Here is a 17,897-nt window from a genome sequence, read left to right as displayed (position 1 = left end):
ACTCAAAAGTTACTCTCATTGGGACTTGTTATCTCAATGACGAGAGGTAGTCAACGGGAGACCGGTTTTGACTAGTTAGGGGAGGAGAGCTTTTATTATGAATTTAGCTACGCTACTGTTCTCTCCATGAACATAACCCATGGTGGTTTTGCATTTAAAATTAGGACTCATTACGACTTTATGTAGGGAGTACAGTAGGATGTGTTAAAGACAGGAAGTAGGACTGGAATCCAACAACAGATGAAGCAGCCAGCACGAGAGATCCTCATATCATCAGCTTCAAGACAACAGAGTCTACAATTGGTGAGCTAAAGGCATAAGTTACTGCAAGTCTTCGCGCAACAGTTCATTTTTAAAATTAATTTCATTCAATTTTTCTTTTGCTTCCATAAGTTCAGATTTCGTTAAAACGCCGTTACGTCACGTTTTTCATCTTAATAAATAGCTGTTTTAATTTTTATGTTCTGAAATGATTATTAATGATCCTTAAATTCCAAGTTAGTGTACTTAATGATTTGTGTTCCGTTCACCTCACCCCTGGGAGTTTTTGAGTCTCATTACGTATTATTATTATTATTAATTATCTACTTTTGTTTTCAAGCCATAAGCTTGAAGACTGGCGCCCTTGGGATACTGTTTATGGAGAAACAATGACATATCATTTATTTATTTTAATATTAAAGTGACCCGCCACGTTATAATTTTGTCATACATCTGTGGGAAAGTGGGTACGTCACTTACAAATCTGGAAATTTTGAGGAACAAACCTGTCAGATATATATATATAATGAGCAAGGAACGTGCTCAACAAGAAGAAGACTGATGCCCAAAAAAATGCATGTATCATATAAAGGGTATATCTAAACTTTTTTTAAAAAAAATCAGGGTGTTCCTCGTGTTATATAAAGAAGGATGGTTCAATCGGATTGGCAGAGAAAATTTTTCTTTTCGAGAAAATGAGGTTACTTTATTATCACTTCAGATGTGCGAATTAAATTGACGAACTCGCTGTATTTGCTGTGCTAGGGTGCAAACTACAGCCCATGGCTGTGCTTCAAGGAAGGGAGGGAGGGGAAGTGGGCTGTATGAGAGAGAGAATGCTCCATGCAAAAGCACAAGCTTCTTCGTTGGAATCATGCAGAATTGCCCTCGTATCTTACAGGCAATATCCACAGTTTGTTTATTAAGCAGCTGCATACACACAGTAATTAAGACACCCTTGTCGGTCAAGAAATGCACCTGATCATTTCTCCTTTCATCTGCTGGTCTCAAAAGCATTATTACTTAACATCTGCGAAGAAGCATCGCTGCCGCCACACAATCATGTATTCCTTTACTCTCAACATTGTAAGAGGAATTAAATATTGAATGAAGGAAAGAACACACCCAATGGTTTTGATTCCAGTAAATCTTAAATATCTCCCCGGTTCTACTTCAATCTTCATGTAACAACAAAAATCCATGGAAGTTAAATATGCTGAACATGGATGCAATATATCTGGCCCACGACAGCCTACCCATCTCCCAGGATAATGGTCATTCAAGTGCTGTGTGACATGGCGAGCGAAATGCAGTGGAGCGCCACTATGACACAAAATTAAAGTTGTGTTCTAAATATGTGTTTTTCTTGATATAGACAAAATAATAAATGTATAGAAAAGGTGGGAAATCTTGCAATTACAATTGATTCAATTAACCCTCAAAGTGATATGAGTCGTTAATAATGACCCGTTTATGCCTTTACAAAATGATATAGTAGTTATTAATGACTAATTTTTTAGAGCTGCATTCCTTAAATGATTGCCTAGCGACACTGGAGGGTTAATAACATGAACATGCAGAAAATACGGATTAAAGGTATGCATAAATTGCATAGAAAATATAATTTAATGAGACAACAGAGATGGGTGGGTTTTCAGTAATATGCTGCATGTATGAGGAGAGTAATGGAATGACAAAAACACCCAGTCCTCAAATCAGAGGAATTAGCCAATGCGATTGATTAAAATATGTCTTGGCTGGGAATCTAAACCGGGTCCTCCTGCAATGAAGGTCTCGACAGTGACTATTCAGCCCAGGAGCTGGGCTACTAAGGTCTCAAATGTGTTGGAATAACTAAGAAATGATCATAGAAGACAATGTATATCAGAGGTCTGCGAACCACCCAGTTCATTCGCTCATGCTCATTCGACTCTCACACTGTCCAAAGTATTGTTAACCATGAGCAGGTTGGCTGGCAGCATGCACTATAATCCGAGGTGAGGCCGCTGATTCACCTACGGTGAGTATCAATGAAGTTATGACAAATAAGCATGATAGGAGCTAGGAAAGAGGAGTTTATGCTTATAAAATATTGGACACCTGCAAATATTTTAACACAATATGCACTGAGCTTTACACTTGGAAGCAATTCAATTACAAACTTACCTTACTATAAACAGTGAGATCAACTTGTCAGGTTAGTAAACACAGAACATTAACTTGTACAGCCTTTCACGCCATCACAAAAGATTCACCATTATTGTTTTAGTGAGGAATGAATAAAGAGCTCCTTTTGTTAATAATTAGGTTAGAATAATAACAGTACGTCATTTATTAAATTGACCACCTAATCAATACAATAAGTCATTGCCTTGGATGATTTACATTGATCTATTAACTAAAAATGGTACATGTTTCGCCTAGTATGAAGGCATCATCAGTCTTAACTTTGGAATAAAAATAAGCACTTGAAATAACGCAATAAGATGAAATTGATTTTAAAGTCTTGAAGAGACTTAAACTAAAATTAACATTCAAAATAACAATGTTGGTTTTTAATTTTTTTTTTGCAATGTTAAGAATTACAAAGGTGAAAGTATTAAAATTATTGACATAAAAGTTGCTATTACAAGTAAAATGGACAAAGCAACAGACTGTGATGAACAAGTAGTAAGATTGCTAAAAATTAAGTTGACTGATTGGCGGTTACAATTAGACGCTGACGAGAATGACGATCAGTCATATTTATTCAAAAAGTAATATTGAGGAAATAATGTTGAAGGTTGGTCAGGGGATCACTATATTCCTTTTCAGGAGACAAAAGACGAAAGTCATGGGCATATGGTAGAAATGTAGAACACATTGATGAGAAGATAAAAAGTTGTATATTAAAGGTTGAAGAACAGTGTTAAAATTGGACCTCAGTGGACCATCTCAATTTGAAGCGATGTTAAAATGTTGTGAAGAATATCAGTTTATTGACAGCTGAATCATTTGACGAGGTGAAGGTACTTTGTAGGCCTACATTATGAATGAAGTGTATTGACAACAAGCCTTTCTCTGTTGGACCGCATTATTCTCCATCTCCATTACAAAGAAATGCATGTTTGGAATAGTTTACCTACTGAGCAGCCTCTAGTTAGATGAAGTTGAATAGCATTTGCTGTTGAAAATAACAAATGACTTGTCAATACTATGTATGTGATGAGATAATGTACATATAAAATGGTGGAGTGAAGAAATGTTTTAGATAAAATAATGTTGTACTGATCAATGACAAAATTTTCAGGATTTATGTCAATTACAATTAGACTGTAAGAATACTGTAGTATCACACAATTTTTACAATGACTGAATATGCCCTTGTTAGTGAATACTCTAAAATTGCACTTTAAAAGTGTAATATCATCGCTGCCGGGACAAAACCTCCTATGTGAAATATTTTAGCTCAGAACTTCGGCCGGTAATGTTCTGTCATCTTAGGTGCAATATTGTGTGACTATGGTCAAGGCATTCTCGCTCTTCATACTGTATGTGCTGCGGGTCAGTATATCTCCAAAAATATTATCACATAGGAGGTTTTGTACCGGCAACGACGATATGCCGGTTGAATGCAAAGTACAGATACTTCTATTGAGTTCTAAATTTCAAGTGCATCTTCAGGTAGAGAATGGAAAGTTGAACATTGGCGCAGAGGGTGTCTGTCTTGCTTGAGGTCCAATATTTCTGATACAGAAAATAAATGTAGATAAAACCATATGACATTCTTATAATATAATGAATTCTTGCTGTGGTGTGAGGAAAATTCCCAATCAACGTAGGAACCAATAGAACCTGATGATGAAAAATTTGGAATTAACACGAGATATTTTAAAGGAAGGGAATGGCGAAAGACTAAGAGAGAAAATAATGAGTACTCGCCTTGCGGGCAGTGTGAGCGACCTGACCGCCAGAGTCCAACTAAGGGAATGAGAATGGCATGGAATAGGAGGGGAAGAAAGTTGGAAGGGAGGAGCAATCCAGTGGAGCGGGTGACGTGCGAAGGGAGGGGCGAGGAAATGGGAAGTGGCTTAAGGCGGGGCCGCCAGGTGAGGAAATGATGGTAATTGTATCGGCGGAGGACCTTCAATTAACTTAAATAAAGATTTTTGTTCCGCTAAATTGTTTTTTCTGAAAAAGGTAATGAATAAATCAAATAAATTATTAGACTTTTCCGTTATTTCATTAAGGTTATATAGTTAGCAAAGTACTGGTCCAGATCTATATAAAAATTCTCTGTTAAGCAGAGAGCCCTTGTTAGCTATTTCAAGAATGTCCATGCCTAGTTCAATATTCGTGAATTTATGATTGTAATCGACCATATGTTGGCCGATAGCTGAAAATTTATTATATTTGACTGCGCTGATGTGTTCCAACTATCTTATATTAAAACTTCTTCCAGTTTGCCCTACATAAGAAATATTTGCGCAGGAGTTACATTTGAGCCTGTAAACACCTGATTCTGCGTACCTGTTGACCTTGTTGATGTGTGACGTGTTATGTAGAATGTGTGTACTGTTATAATTGGTTTTAAATGCTATTTTTACGCCTTTTTTCTCGAAAAAATTAGTGATCTTATGAATTATGTTATTAAAAGTGAAAGTGGGAAAAGATTCGTATTTAGGTAGTTCTTTCTAAAGTGTTGTTTTGGGACAAAATTTATGTTTATTGATAATACTTTCTATTAAGTGGCTACTGAAGCCGTTGAATTTTGCTATACTGTGAATAGTATTCAATTCAATGGAAAGATCTTTCTTGGTCATGGGTATGTTGAAAACTCGGTGAACTAGGCTATTAAATGTTCTTTTCAAAGGTTGGGGGCGAGCTGAATCTTGACGAATAGTAACTGCGGATTGGGTGGGTTTTCTATAAATTTTATAGGTTAAAGAATCTGGATGTCTTATGATGGTTAGATCTAGAAAGTTGATCTTTTGATCTGTTTCTGATTCCAGCGTAAATTTGATATGGGAGTCGATGCCATTTAGCTCTTGAAGGGTAGTGGGAGCGTCTGTTGATTTTTCATTTATAGCTGCTAGAACATCATCAACATACCTGGCCCAGAAGAGGATATTATCGATTTATGGATAATTACTGTTGTGTTACCTTTGTCAGCTTTAGTCACAATGAGATCATTGGCTTTTATTTTCTTATTTAGGGCATGTAGAAGTTTTTGTTTGGCTATTATTTTCTTGTTACCGGGTCTTCATACTGCCAGAGCTCTCCCGAAGATACATAAGGCCGGTGTTCCCATTCGACCAATCATTAATTATAGACCGAGTCCATTGTACAAAACATCGCAATTTATCCAAAGGTTCTTAAGGAATAACTACCAATTCTTATCTAAGAAGTCCATTAAAAATACACATGAATTAATAGATAAACTAAATAAGTTCAGCATGCAACCCGATTATTCTCTCCACTCTTTTGATATTATAAACATGTACCCCAGCATCCAAATTTCCAAGTTAATTCCCATCATTGAAAATAACCTGAAAAAAATAGTCTTGAGTAAATTAGAGACTCAAGACTTTATTACCTTACTTAAATTGGTCATAAACAACAACTTTTTCATGTTCAATGGCATCTACCAACAGAACGGTCTGGCAATGGGTTCACTGGCCTCTGGTATTCTTGCGGAAATTTACCTTGATTTCCTTGAGCACACTAAAATTAAAAACAAATTCGGTAATATCCTCTTCTGGGCCAGGTATGTTCGATGGCTTGGGGACTGGGTATGTGTGCCATCTTCATTAGAATTCATCATCAGTAGGGCCCCATTCTCAGAGACGTGCAGATCGCCTGTACGGCATTAACTCGAAAAAATGCACCAGGCTTCTTCAGAGGCCACATGCCATTACTACAGTCTTAGGGATTAATTTATAGGGACGAATTCATAGACAGCACTTATACATAAGTGCCTCCTATAAGCCAGATTCCATTTCATATTACCTACTTAAGTGTATCACTTATTGCTATAAATGGAAAAAAAAACACACACACACGCACGCACGCGCGCGCGCGCGCACACACACACACACACACACACACACACACAAGTGTCTCACTTACATTGCAGCAAGATGGAGGATAATGATTTTGCTGAATATGTTGCTTTTCGTTCACAGAATGCTTTCTGAGCACACAGTACAGTAGAGAAGGAAAATCCTGTTGAAATGTAATGTGACCAACAATTTAAAGAAGGTTTCGTTTTAGTAAAGTGAGAGTTATGGATATTCTTTTTCCTTTGTGTGAGAGAGCGAACGTAACCTCTAGAGGACTCGTTATCTCACCATCAATGAAGATACTGTTTTGAGATTTTATGCCACCTCTTAATTGCAGGTTATTGTTATTATTATAATTACCGGTATTTTGCTTAATTGGAAATGTGTTACAAGTTGATAAGTTATTAAGACTAGGCCTATGGAATAGTACAGAACCATACTGAATTATAAGAAATATGTGTCGCACTACCACCATTCATTTTAAGGTTGATTTGTGCAAATTATATCAGGTTAGTCAACCAATCGTTTGCCTGATTATATCAGAAGTTTCTGAAATTATGGCATCGCAAATCAAAACATACTATTTACATTTTATTGGGGAAGTAATTAGGCCTATTATAACGTAACGGCTACGGATACATTGGTCAAATCATTAAAAGCGTTGTAAGGCTAGATATTATACATCTGGATGAATATTTGTATAGGTTCGAGTACCTGGATAGCTATAAATATATTAAGAAGAAACTTAAGAATCTGGGCACTTTCGTAGTTTGCATTATCCACAACAAGTTTTTCCCACGTCATTCATAGGGCCTATTCTGATGAGAAGTCTGCTTCTTCTACATTATGTGCATGTCCTTCGACACAAATTCTTGAAGGTGCCGTCTCAGCTCGCTGGTTTTTTATAAACCATCTTTTAACCTCAAAAATGTCGTGCGATGTCCTTCGATAAACAAAACACAATACATCATCCCACTATTCGGTAGCCAGAACTACATGATCCAGGAAGCATGGGAATAATATACAGCATTGCCACATCTCCAGTAAATACTTACTGCATCATTGAGTGTGCACTTTAAGTGCTGTCTACGAAATATAAACTCATAAGTGAATACTTATTATAAGTGATCCCTTATTGCTTAAGGGTTCCACTTATGTATAAGTGCTGACTATGAATTCGGCCCTTAATTTTCTTTCACGCCAGGCATGTGCTGTACCTTAATTAAGGCCTCTGTCACTTCCTTCCCGATCCTAGCCCTCTCTTATCCCATCGTCACCATAATAATATCTGTATCGGTTTTACGTAAAGCAAGTTGTAAAAAAAATTAAACATTCTGTTATTTAACACCTATTACACCATTTAAAATCGTGCTTTTTAGTGTTATTATTTGATTCACTGTTGGGTATAAAATTCAAGGCAATAAATACATCATAAATAATAATAATATTCCTCGATGATCACTCCATGCTCACTATTTACATTCGCAACTCGCAGCACTAGGCTGCACGGTAACACAAAGAAGTCCAATAGAGCCCTCTGAACTTGGAGGCTTGTACATTCCACATACTCTGTCCCGTGTTCCATGGGTAGCGAGCTGCCTCTTACCCAAAGGTCCCAGGTTTGATTCCTAGTCTGTTCAAGTAGTTTTACCAGTATCTGAGGGCTAGTTCGAGGTCCACTCAGCCTACAAGAACAATCATGAAGCTACCTGACAGTACAATACCAGCCCCAAGGACCAAGAAAATTTGTTACCCTGACCAAGCGTCACCTGGTAATCTGCAGGCCATAGGGCAGAGCAGTGGTTGCATTTGGTCTTTCAATAGCCATAGATTTCCAGAAACGTTCTGAGTATCTCATATTAAAACATACTTAAATACAAACTGACCATGCCAGGATTCACTCCTGTAATCTTCAGCAAAGCAGGTGGGTGCTTAAAGGGAGTTGGAAAACTCCATATCGACAATGTTAAATTTTGTTAATTCACTTCCTATTATTTCAGAAACCACTACAGATACAGATATGAAATTTTACTCAATATTTTGGAGTATGTTCTTTGTTTACTGAAGTAAATTTATTGGACTACAGTCGCCAGTTTAGGAAATACTGATCTGTAACTATATTATTTTTAAAATCATTATTTGTACATTCTCCTAAATAAATTTGGTTGTACATAGCATTATTTATTCATTTTAGTTCAGTACTCTTATAGGCTTGTTATAACTCCCTGAGAATTTTAATACTCTACTACAAGTGGTTCATGAGATATGAGGAAGAATGTAACTAAAAATGTAAATGTTTGAAATGACTAAAAATGAGTGAAAATGTGGTTGTTTTGTCTTCTAACTTTTTCAGCAGATCAGAAAGAAAATTTAATAAATAGACCCAACACATTAAAAAGGGGATGTTGAAACCACCCATGCAACCCCATGATGTAACAAGAATAAACCCAATGGTACACAGGGTCCAGAGGAACAGAGGATAACCCCATACTACCTTGTGACTAGAAGGAAAGAAAATTAACAGCCAAATAGTGAAGGATACGGTTAAATTTTAGAAATCCTAGTCATAAGAAACTTACGTTTCTTGAAAACGCTTCTTCTTGGAAACATTTTAAACTTATTTGAATGAATGAAGCTGATTACACTTGACTATAACTCTAAATACAGGTAGCACTTTATATTCTGAACAACAGCCTTATTGGTTTCTACAGTGCTATCAATAGGCACTATGTAAATTCTTGTTCCTAATACAACAAACCACAGCAGTCTACCTGAAAAATGACCAAATTTCACCTTGAAGTAACGCATGCAAATATGTTTAATATTTTTGACCTGTTCAGACAATATTTTTTAAAAAAAATCAATCCCATGTGATTTTTAAATCTATTGATATTTCGTTAAGAAAATAGCACATTTTAACATGGGATATAAAAAAAGAAGCAAAAATTTACCAAAAATTGCTTTCAAACTCCCCTTAACCAATTATGCTAAACAGTTGCTTAGTAAATCTTCACTGACGGCTCTTGACTTCCCTGCCATTATTCCGTTCATTCAAAATTAATCATATTTCTTCAACGAGAAACTTGGCCACAGAAGCATACAGATACAGCGCACTGAGCTACAATCATAGTCATAGGAAATGTACTTCAATACAAAAGCATGAAAGACTCTCTGAGAACAGGGGTCAATTCAGTGTCTAGTTGAATACTCGGTAATGCAGTCATCACTTCGATGGGATTACACTTCATTCAGGGGTGTATGTATTAATTTGTCACCATTTACTCATGTTCAGGTGAGTGCATGTAAATGGTGCAGAAAAACTTTGTTTCATTAATTAAAGGGGTGTTAGTGGGTACATATACAAGTATTGTGAACATAGGAACCATAGGTCTGCAGTGATTAGTTTCAGCTGCCTGCCTCCCAGATGCTCGAGCATTAACGAGCCACACTGTTTTTGCTGAAGTGCTGTTCACCAAACCTTCCTTGTCCTTCCATCTGTCCATTGCCACTCCAGCACATCGTGCCTGAGGACCGCCGGGAATTTTCCAAAAAATATGCAAATCATTGTTGCATCAAGAATTATGCCGCCAAGTTGGAGGGAGACATTTCAAACATCTGCTCTGCGGTACTGTACGTTTGTCCGTTTTCACTGCATACAGCTAAACGATAAAATCAAACAGTGTGTCACGTATATGCTCGAGCACCTGGGAGGGTGGCAGCCGATCTGAAATGTTTAAGCGCGCATAGCACCGATACTAATTACTGCAGATCTATGGTTTCTATGTTCATAATACTTGTAATTGTACTATCAAATACTCCTTTAATTTTCAAAACAAAGATTTTCTGCACCCTGTAAACATTTAAATATCAAAGTCGGTCCAGTAAGTGACATTTTCTGGTGAATGACAGTCGCACACAGACTTTTACCAACCCGCGGCACATAATGCAGTGGCTGAAATTCATTATTACAACAATGGCAGTTTCTATCCACGACGTCTCACGATGTGAACCCACAGACAACACTAGTGAACACTATTGTGTATTTGTGGCTACACATGCCAAGTGTCAAGAGAATGGGAACAGTAGCAGCAACTTCTGGAAATCCCTCTCCATCAGGGTAAGCATACTGGAGCCCTGTCTTCTGTTACCACATGAAAAACCAGAGAATCCAAGAAAAAGTAGTATGTTAACAATGAGACACATTCACTGTTCACATTAAATAAACTGAAACATTAGCATTTTTCTTAAATGTTGCATACTGCAGCAGTAGTTGTCCCTGTAACAACACAAGAGGTCAAGCCATCTTCTCTCTCATTCTCTCCCCACTCCGCTGTTTTCTCTCCCGCATGCTGCTGAACGACGGTCTTTTTTTTCCTTTTTTCTTTTTACAATTTTGCTTTACGCAGCACCGACATACATAGGTTTTATGGCAACGATGGGATAGGAAAGGGCTAGGAGTGGGAAGAAAGCACCGTGGCTGTGGTACAGCCCCAGCATTTGCCTGGTGTGAACATGGGAAACCACAAAAAACCATCTTCAGGACTACCGACAGTGGGGCTTGAACCCACTATCTCCCAAATGCAAGCTCACATCTGTGCATCCCTAACCGCACACACAACTCGCTCGGTGAACGATGATTTTACAACGGTGGCAATGTAAAGAACAAATAACACACTAACCATGACGTGATCGAACATTACTTCCAAGTCATAATGCCTCTAATAACTCCCGATGGTTTCTGTTAATGGCTGGTTTGATTCAGATTTACTCGATAGCACAGTTAGGGACAGGTTTAGGTCACATGTGACCTTAATACTATACGCGAACCTTTTCTTGAGCCCTGAGCTCCTTAGTGCTGAATCGGTAGACCTCGGTTATCTTCGACATCCATATTGGCAACCTTTGAAACACAAACTATGCATCGCTGTGCGGCATCTGGCGTACACTTTACGAACTAGTACTGATGTTGTTTACACAGCAAAGCCAAACTATATAATTCATGCTAGGAACAAGATTCGCATCGAGAAATGTTATATAATGTTAAATAATGTGTGTGTGATAGAGTTGTTGGCGTAAGATAATAAATGTTTAGAAAATTCATATCGATCGATCATATTATCGATTCAATTCAGATTTCATTTCCATCCAGTTGGCAGTATAACCGGAACTGTCAGCGCTCCCTCCTTACCCCTCACCCCGTAAAAATCGGGCTCAAGAAAAAGTTCGCGTATAGTAGTTATTACCGCCAGTGTCAAAATTACTTGTAGGGGGTTAGGTTACTGTTAGTGAGAAAATTACTGATAGTAAGGGTTAGGTTACCGTTTGTGCCAATGGAAAGCACCGTTAAGTGACAGGGTTAGCTTAGAATTCAGTTTGGTCACACAGCGACCTTAATATTTTTTTAAATTTGCTTTACGTCGCACCAATGCACGACGATGGAATAGGAAAGGAATAAAAGTGGGAAGGAAGTGACCGTGGCCTTAATTAAGGTACAGCCTCAGCATTTGCCTGGTGTGAAAATGGAAACCACGGAAAACCATCTTCAGGGCTGCCGACAGTGGGGTTTGAACCAACTATCTCCCAGATGCAAGCTCACAGCTGCGCGTCCTTAATACATATTACTGTCACTGTCAAAATTAATAATAATAATGTTGGTTTTAAGTCCTACTGACTACTTTTACAGTTTTCGGAGATGGTGAGGTGCCTAAATTACATCCCACAGGAGTTTGTTAACGGGCCTGTAAATCTACTACCAATACGAGGCTGATGTGTTTGAGCACCTTCTGATACCAATGGACCAAGCCGGGATCGGACCGGCCATCTTGAGCTCAAAAGGTTAGTGCTTTACTGCCTGAGCTAACCAGCCTGACTGCCAAAATATGATGGAATGGTTAGGTTACTCCTTGTGACAAAATTACTCATAGTAAATGGTGAGGTGCTGTTCGTCTAAAGGCTCTGTATGTTATAGAAATCACAAAATGCAGCAATCATGCTCATCATTGCAGTACTGATCGAACTCTATTTTGTTATGTTGTAAGGGAACTAACAGATTTCCTGATTCTAAGCTCAATCGAGTATTACATGTAATATTGACATGTGTACTAATTACTGGTTTTTCTTTACTTATCTCCCAATTAGCTAGATTTTGTGGCACAGACAATTAATTTTGACAATTGGTTTTTCCAACAGTTGTTACATGTAATGGGTATCAGTGGAGGAGTTTTGGACATTTTTGCCTTTTTAAGTTTTTGTACATGTTTATTGTGTTGTATCCCCTTTACTTCGTATACTTTTTTCCTTTCTATCAATTTTTATTAATTACAAACATCATTTATTTTTTAGACTTCACTGTTCAAAAGTACCGAACTGTACTGATGGATGGAAGACTTAACCAGCTCTGAGAGGAGGGATACATTCATCAAACTGATTGTGCGACCTGATGATTATGAAATCCATACCCAAAACATTGAAGAGCTGCACTAATCAGTAAAAACCATTATAACAAACAGGACCGGTATATGGCATTCATATATTATCTACTTGTATGTTTCCAAGTTCCTGTATATCCAGACACAGTGGAATTCTAGCTTCAAAACGCCCCAGGAAATCACGAAGAGTTTGCTTTGTGAAAATGCATGGGCTTATTTAGGGAATGAGAAGGTGAGACACAATTCGAGGACTACTTTTCAAATGGCAATAACGCACACAGCAGTACCAGCAGAGTGCAACGGTAATACATAATGTTAATGGCTTTATGTCCCACTATTTTTCCGGTTTTCGGAGACGCCAAAGTGCCGGAGTTTAGTCCTGCAGGAGTTCTTTTACGTGCCAGCAAATTTACCAACACGAGGCAAACGTATTTGAGCACCTTCAAATACCATCAAACTGAGCCAGGATCGAACCTGCCAAGTTGGGGCCAGAAGGCACGCACCTCAACCATCTGAGCCTCTCAGCTCAGTAGTGCAAACAGTACGAGGAATATAGCGCATGCGCAGGAATTCAATTAAGCCGAGGTCATCCATCCGGAGTACACAGATGGCTAAATGGTTGAATACCTTCCATATTATCTGCAGTACACAGATGGCTGAAGGGTTGTATACCTTCAGTATTAAGACACCAAATTGAAACAAATTATCACGACTGTTCTCAGACCTCAACACTCTCCATCGCCCAACTCAACCTGGGAGTAGTGCAGCATGTTGACATCCCTGACATTGCTCCATACTATAGGATGTCTGGGTGGAGGAGTGGACAGCACATAATGACTCATTTCCGCATCAATTACCACTGCAGCTTCAGTGTACAAGAGAATATTCCAGACATGCTCATTTGAGTCCATGTTGATAAAAGGGGATTTTTCATATCAAAAGAACAGGAAGACCTTCCGTAGCTCAAACAGCAGCATTTCGCTGCAGTATCTCAGTTCAAGGCTCTGTTTATCTTACTGTCTTACCGAGGTCATCAGATAATGCCACCAACTGTTGATGGAAACATCTTGTGAGGTGCGGATATTCTTCACCATTTGCTTAGGTAGGCCTATGTGTTTGAATTAATTTATCATTGGATTAATTTTTACATATACGCAAAGCAAGGCATAAAGGTTTTATACATTTAAGATTGTGTATATTAATTTATCACCAATGGTTTATATGTCTTTTTTACAATTGGCTTTACATTGCACCAACAAAGATCTTACGGCAATTATGGAATAGGAAAGGGCTAAGAGTGGGAAGAAAGCAGCTGTGGCCTTAATGAAAGAGTTGCATGGTGTGAAAATGGGAAGCCAGGGAAAACCCTTTTCAGGGCTGCCGACAGTGCGGTTTGAATCCACTATCCCCTGAATGTAAGCTCACAGCTGCGCGCCCCCAACCGCATGGCCAACTAGCTTGGTTTAGAAGTATTTATTGTGCCATAGTTGGTAATGACAGCTACCTAGGTGATTATCTGTGTATTGAATTATATCGACAACAGCAGTGTTCCTTCAACCACCTATTTTGGAAAATGTTGAGCGGTTTGAGATATTTTATTAAACAAAAACAAAAAAAAACACATGCTTCTTAGGGCACGTTGGTGGGCTTCCAGATGTCACAATGAACGCTTCGACCTCTCCCAAAGCAAGAGCGATAATAATCAACTTCCAAACTGGCGTATTTTTAGCCAAGGAGCTCTCCTGGGCAAATCTGCTCTTAGCAGTGGCAGGACCCTTTATAATGCAACACAAAATAGTAATATGATGGGAAACTATAAAGGAGGAGCTAAAATATGTCTCAATATTCAACTGTTACTAAAGAATTAAAAACTGTGCTATCTTCGACACACTGTGAACAGACATAAATGCTGACTGAGGAAGTAGTCCTTAATGACACCACCAAAGTCTGTCTGCACTTGGCACGGTAATGCAAATACCCATACTGATCCTTTATTTCCCGTTTTGTAGTCGCGAACAGTTCAGCCTCGCCTGCATCACGAAGCGTCACAACAACCCGGGCAGGAACATCCTGATGTATTATCCGCACACTTTATCTTGGTGCATTTACACCCCAGTGCTGAATCGGTCGACCTCGGCGATCTTCGAGATTCGTACTGGCAACCTTTGAAACACAAACTATGAATCGCTTAAGCATCGTTGTGCGACATCTGGCGTACACTTTACGTACTAGTACTGTTGTTGTTTACACAACAAAGCCAAAGTATAGAATTCATGCTAGGAACAAGATTCGCATCGAGAAATGTTTTATAATGTTATATAATGTGTATGTGACATAGCTGTTGGCTTAAGACGATAACGGTTTAGAAATTTCATATCGATCGATCATATTCTCGATTCAATTCAGATTTAATTTTCATTCAGTTGGCAGCACCAGGCAGCACTATCGATACCAGGACAGCTCCCTCCTTACTCCTCACCCCCGTACACAAATGCACCGAGATAAAGTGTGCGGATAATATGTAAGTACTATCAAACCCACACAGTCTCCCAAATATAGAGTACCACTTACAACAGAACCATAGATCAACACATCACGGCCACTGTGAACAGGTCTGACGAACTGCCAGTGGAGATATTGTATGTTTTCCGACTTCGTACTGTCATATATGAAGGTTGATGGGAGCAACAGCTATAAGCTACCTCATTTGAAGAAACAGAAATGTCAACAACATGGGTGTCTGTCTGCCTTTAGTTCCACAAAATTACCAGACTGCTGTTACTGCCCACAATGCAAATGATTTCAATTTAACTGCCTAGTTTTTCCAACAATTACCGAACGTACTCGGTAACTACAAGCTGAAGAAAAAGTGCAACTATTATTTTAGGACTGAGGAAGTATTTTAATAAGTGTCTGGTTAAGGATAACGTCATTAAGCTATTGCTGTTCCTTTTCAACAGATCGTGCCCAGTCACGAGTCCATGCACGGTTCAGACAGTGCATCATAACTTGAATTATTCATACGCTTTACCGTAGCATTAAGAACTAGGCCTACGAAACTTTGCCACCTTCCTCACTACAAACACACACGCACAGACTCGAAGCTTATTGAACAAAAACGTGTAAGTTATGTGTACCAATGTGTGTCGTTTCAACTGAAACAACGAAACTTCAACACTTCAATTCTTCTGAGACCAAGGTAGTATAAATAATTAGTACCTCCATATCACACGTAATTCCTGAAGCTAAATTTCAAGAAATACACTGGATCAGCGATATACACTCAGGAATTTGCCGAAGCTTTCACGGCACAACACTCAATCACCAGGGTCAAACAACATATACATATATATATCTACAGTAAGAAAAAAGTAGTAACTTTCGTACATTTTCAGCAACACAAAAAATATTCAACGAATTTTCAGATTACCTCTTGAGTAACTCTCCATCCTTGCATCGAACTAGCACCATACGAAACGTATTTACCAGAGCCATCACTAGAAACTTTTTCTGTAACAGGCTCCGAGAGGTATGCGCCCATTTTAATCGAGAACGAATATCAAGAAACGCATAAAAACTGATATAAAGACATTTAACTTCCAGAACCGCTGTTTTCACAACGTTGCACAGCGCTCCATGCTCCGCTTTATACAATCCAACGTAGGATAAGATAGTCGCCATCTGTCCCGCCATTTATCATGCGGCGCTTCCAGTAAGCTTTGGGCGCCAAAATCAAAATGCAGCATTACCCGCATATAGTTGGGGACAAAACATGACGGATCTCGCCTCACACCACTACCCTCCAGCGGCAGCCCGGTGTCTGTTAGGGGCTAATAGGATTTACTACGTCTGCCGTAGTCAGAGTTGCCAAATCGTCTACCACATTAGCACCAAATGAGCCAGAGCAGGAATAAAACCTTTTTATGGAATCTATTTGTCATTTCGATGTAAACTGAATTATTATTATTATTATTATTATTATTATTATTATTATTATTATTATTATTACTATTATTATTATTATTATTATTATTATTATTATAGCTCGGGAATTTAGCAATGAATAAAATAATATTAATATTGCATTATAGCGATCTAAAGTAGATTATGAGGTAAGGAGGAGAGACCTCTGAATACTAAAACGCAAACTTAAGCGACCCATAAAACTGGACCAGTTCAGGGATAGTGCAACGGGGTAGTAACCCGAAGTCGAAGTCGGGAGGTGCCGTGGGTTCAAATCCCACCGGTTGTTCTTGAAATGATTTCTGTACTTTTCCATTTCACGTAAATGCCGGAACATTATAAGGCTGAAATAGCCACATTAATAATAATAATAATAATAATAATAATAATATAATTTCCTGCTCTTGTTATTGCTATTATCATATAATTGTTAACAGAATGAATGTTCAAATTAGCCAATTTTATCCAACCAATAGGCTGCACAGTTTGTAATGTAAACCATTTTAAAAAGTGAAAACGATAATGTATTCAAACTGAATAAAGAGACAACTGAATTATTATTAACTATTCATAATTATAAATAGTATAATTATTGGCTCCTCCGTGGCCCAGACGGTAGCATCTGACAGTTATGGGAAACCAGTACGCTTTAAGGAGTTAACTCCCACTATAGGGTGTTATGCAAACCACAGAATGTTTCAAAAAGGTTGGATTATTGTTATTTATGTATTTTATTTTCATAAATATTTGTAAAAGGGAAAGTGCATTTAATTTGACGTGTGGGTCCCCAGAAAAAAACTAGTTATTATTATTATTATTATTATTATTATTATTATTATTATTATTATTATTATTATTATTATTATTATTATTATTATTATTATTATTATTATTATTGTACCGGGCGGTACACCTCCACGCCGCTAATTTAAAATTTGCGCCAGTTGAATCTCCTCTGCTGGAGGAAGTCTGAACTTTATCTACGCTATTAATTCTCTACTTTCTCAGAAGATGTCACCACGTGGAAAATTTTGAGTTTTTGAACTGTGTCATTTTTGATGTGTTTTTGTTTCGCTTGAAGTAAGAAGTGTGAACTTTCTCTTCAAGAGGACACTACTGAAGATCAACAATAGTGCACCCTAGTGCGAAGTCAAAGAACTATTTTGTTGGAGAAATTTTTATTTCAAATGTTGTTCTTTGCTGA

At 38.0% G+C, this 17,897-nt stretch overlaps 1 protein-coding gene across 1 annotated transcript in view; it reads right to left on the bottom strand.

Annotated features, from left to right (window-relative positions):
- The window catches only part of LOC136863196 (probable protein phosphatase CG10417), a 209,977-nt gene extending 193,570 nt beyond the window's left edge, over nt 1–16,407 (bottom strand). Inside the window, exon 1 of the mRNA XM_067139558.2 lies at nt 16,161–16,407. Within this exon, the coding sequence (XP_066995659.2) occupies nt 16,161–16,271 (111 nt within the window). The 5' untranslated portion in view covers nt 16,272–16,407. The remainder of the gene's footprint in view (nt 1–16,160) is intronic.
- Nucleotides 16,408–17,897: the final 1,490 nt, after the last annotated feature.

This window comes from Anabrus simplex, chromosome 2 (genome assembly GCF_040414725.1).
Source record: "Anabrus simplex isolate iqAnaSimp1 chromosome 2, ASM4041472v1, whole genome shotgun sequence".
NCBI classification, from domain to species: Eukaryota; Metazoa; Arthropoda; class Insecta; order Orthoptera; family Tettigoniidae; genus Anabrus; species Anabrus simplex.
Note: the sequence above shows the minus strand (reverse complement) of the source record. Positions and strands in the feature narration are given on the sequence as shown.